The 3,502-nt window shown below is 36.8% G+C and overlaps 1 protein-coding gene and 1 long non-coding RNA gene across 2 annotated transcripts in view; one reads left to right on the forward strand and one right to left on the reverse strand.

Annotated features, from left to right (window-relative positions):
* The window catches only part of LOC128247813 (uncharacterized), a 114,154-nt gene that overhangs the window by 103,327 nt on the left and 7,325 nt on the right, over positions 1 to 3,502 (forward strand). The gene's annotated exons all lie outside the window — the stretch shown is intronic.
* The window catches only part of LOC106879687 (uncharacterized), an 85,692-nt gene that overhangs the window by 63,341 nt on the left and 18,849 nt on the right, over positions 1 to 3,502 (reverse strand). The window contains exon 2 of the mRNA XM_014929364.2: positions 2,925 to 3,360. Coding sequence (XP_014784850.1) covers positions 2,925 to 3,195 — 271 coding nt within the window. The 5' untranslated portion in view covers positions 3,196 to 3,360. The remainder of the gene's footprint in view (positions 1 to 2,924; positions 3,361 to 3,502) is intronic.

Here is a 3,502-nt window from a genome sequence, read left to right on the forward strand (position 1 = left end):
ACACACACACACACACACAAACACACACAAAGCTTCTTTTTAGGGTTTTTTTAGTTTCTGTCTACGAAATCCACTTGCGAGGCTTTGGTTAAGGCCCTGGTCCTATAAAAGACACTAGCTCAAGACATCACACAGTGGTACTGAACTCTGAACCCAAGAATGCTTGACCGGGAAGTAAGCTTCTCAACCATACAACCACATCTGAGTCTTGCATTATTCATAAATATGAAGGATCTCATTTTTGCATTTGCTACTTGGAGAATATTCGAGGATTTATTAAAATATATCCCACCAGTAATGGGTGGGATGAACTATAAAAGTTTAAATTTTAGCAATGGAATATTGAATTATTAATCCCCAGGAAACTATTCAGAAATGTGCAACCAGACAAATACTCAGGTATCTACAATACTCTTGAACATCTTGCTTCTCTGGACACACTAAAGCTCCGACATCCAGCAACTGACTTCATAGACACCCACAAGATTATCCACCAAAAGGCGGGGAGCTGGCAGAAACGTTAGCACGCCGGGCGAAAAGCTTAACGATATTTCCTCTGCTGCTACGTTCTGAGTTCAAATTCCGCCGAGGTCGACTTTGCTTTTCATCTTTTCGGAGTTGATTAAATAAATACCAGTTACGCACTGGCGTCGATATAATAGACTTAATCCCTTTGTCTGTCCTTGTTTGTCCCCTCTCTGTGTAGCCCTTTGTGGGCAGTAAAGAAATAACAACATTATCCACCATCTTTCCAACAGCAACAACAACCTCGGACACCTTTTTGAATTCCATACATCTAACACTCACGGACATTCTTACAAAATCGAAAAACGAGTACAACACCCATGACTTTTGGAAACATTTTTTCATCTTCAGAATTACTAAAGCATGGATAAACCACCCACATCACTTGTTAGCTGTTGGGACACTACATCCTCCAAATACTTCCATGCTTCCTGAAATTCTCCAGCAATACACCTGATGTTCCCCTCATCCTTTTAGTTTTTTAACAAGTCATTCACTGATCACTTCCTGTGCATTATTTTACGTAATGTGCATGGGTACATTTGGCTACTCTTTCTGATAAGCAGTAGTGCATCTGAGCATTGTATACAAGTTCATTATTATTATTATTTAATCTAACAAAGCAGTCACTTTTATTTTACTGAATATGACACTTAATTCCACTTATTTCAAGATTACCAAACAGGAGAATTAGAACTGGGCCGTGTGGAGGAGTCACTTGTAAAATATACAGAAACAATTGTTTCTTAATTATTTCAGCTTTTTGTCAACAAATGTTTGTTGAAATATAACACACAACTTTAGTTTCAATTAATTTTTAAATACTGAGGAGTAACTGGGTTGTAAGTAGCTTGCTTACCAACCACATGGTCCTGGGTTCAGTCCTACTGCGTGGCACCTTGGGCAAGTGACTTCTACTATAGTCTCGGGCCGACCAAAGCCTTGTGAGTGGATTTGGTAAACGGAAACTAGAAGAAGCCCGTCATATATGTGTGTGTGTGTGTATGTTTGTGTGTCTGTGTTTGTCCCCCGTAACTTAACGGATCAGCAAAAGAGCCCGATAGAATAAGTACTAGGCTTACAAAGAATAAGCTCTGGGGTCGATTTGCTTGACTAAAGGTGGTGCTCCAGCATGGCCGCAGTCAAATCTCTCAAATTAAAAGAAGGATACATTAGATGGTCTAGTCCCAGATACACTATGCATGATGAAGTAGTTAGTAGGATTATATCTAAAACGTTTTGTTTTGTTTTTTATGCTGAATCAGGACTTGCCTTGAGCTGTACAACAACAATCTAGATCAGTGACCATTATTTTTCTCAGCACATATGTAACTCAAACCCACTCCCCCTATTTTTAAACAGGTCCCCAACTACAGCCCTTTCATTCCTTCAGTACTAATTAGGTCAAGCCTGGTAGTAGTGAGGATAATATCTGTAACAAATGTTTCATAATGTCTGACAACGTAGTGTATGTGTGTGTGTGTGGGCATTTTGTTTTGTTTGCTTGGGGTGGTGAGGATAATGGCAGTGGCCTCAGGTTAGCAATAATCCAGTAGACTTATGATTAAAATCTGCCCATTCAGAGTTATACTGCACTACTGAATATAGCTGTAGCCAACCCTGTTTGTCAAAGGCAAATGTAAACATTGTTTATACAGGCACAGGAGTGGCTGTGCGGTAAGTAGCTTGCTTACCAACCACATGGTCCCGGGTTCAATTCCACTGTGTGGCACTTTGGGCAAGTGTCTTCTTTTTTTAAACAATCCACTATCTTTGTACAATTAAAAAAAAAGGGTGAGTTTTAAACAATACACTTAAATAATAAATACTATGTTCTCCTGTAATAAGACAGTCATGTGCCCCTCAAAGAGTAACATGAGCATAAACATATTTAAATACACCATCATTTTCAAAATCAAGTTAATGTTCTGGACAAAAAAAAGTTTTACAGAAGGTATACTTTTACTAGATACATCAGTAAAGTCCTTCAAAGGTTATTTCAAAAATTGCTCTTGGTTTAAAGAAATTGCAAACTTTTGTAAATGTATTTTATATAGCAATTATAATAAACCTGACTAAACATTTTTTTTCCATACATTATAATATGAAAAAGAATCAGTAAATAATATTTATACAGAAGATTTTTTTAAGTATTTCATTGCTCAGAACAAGTGGTTTGTTTGTATTATACATGAATATGTGAAGTCATAAAACCGAAAAAAGTTAAGGTAAAGATTCCATGCTTGCTCATTAAATAAAGAAAAATAAAATAAACAATGAAATAATTAACCATAACTGACATTTATTTAACAGTTTGTACCACATGTTGGTTGGTTGGTTGATTGGTCGGTATGAAAAAAGTTAAAATCAATTTAGAGTAGATATAAAGGATAACTTACCTGGAAGTTTTTTCTCAAGAGCAAATTCATTGCTCAAGAACCATTGGCAATTGTCCGACATTGAAGATGATTCCCTGCAGTAAAGCCATAATCCACAATCACAACTTTGGAACACTGTGGTACAAGGACATACAATTTCCTTCGGTGAAAGTATATTTGAATCACTAAAAGCTGGATAAAGAACCCAACTAGGTGTGGTGAAAGAAACTATTATTGTCACAGTGGTTATCAGGACACAGAGAATTACGGTGACAAGAAGACAAGAAGCCATTGTTGGAACCCAGATGTAATTGTTCCTTCTTTTAAATGTTGTTCACTTGAGTATAGTTGGCAAAATCCCAAAGAATCAAAGTTGCTTTCTTTGCACAAGTGTATCTATCCAATTTTCTAAGATCGGTAACTGAAGTTTCTATCTTTTAAAAACAGCAAACAATATCTGCAGAAGAAAAATACAGTTGAGATATTAGAAAAATGAAAAGCATGTGTGTGTGTGTATATACATCATCATCATCATCATCATCGTTTAACGTCCGCTTTCCATGCTAGCATGGGTTGGACGATTTGACTGAGGACTGGTG

The sequence above is a fragment of the Octopus bimaculoides genome, chromosome 5 (assembly GCF_001194135.2).
Source record: "Octopus bimaculoides isolate UCB-OBI-ISO-001 chromosome 5, ASM119413v2, whole genome shotgun sequence".
In the NCBI taxonomy this organism is placed as follows: domain Eukaryota; kingdom Metazoa; phylum Mollusca; class Cephalopoda; order Octopoda; family Octopodidae; genus Octopus; species Octopus bimaculoides.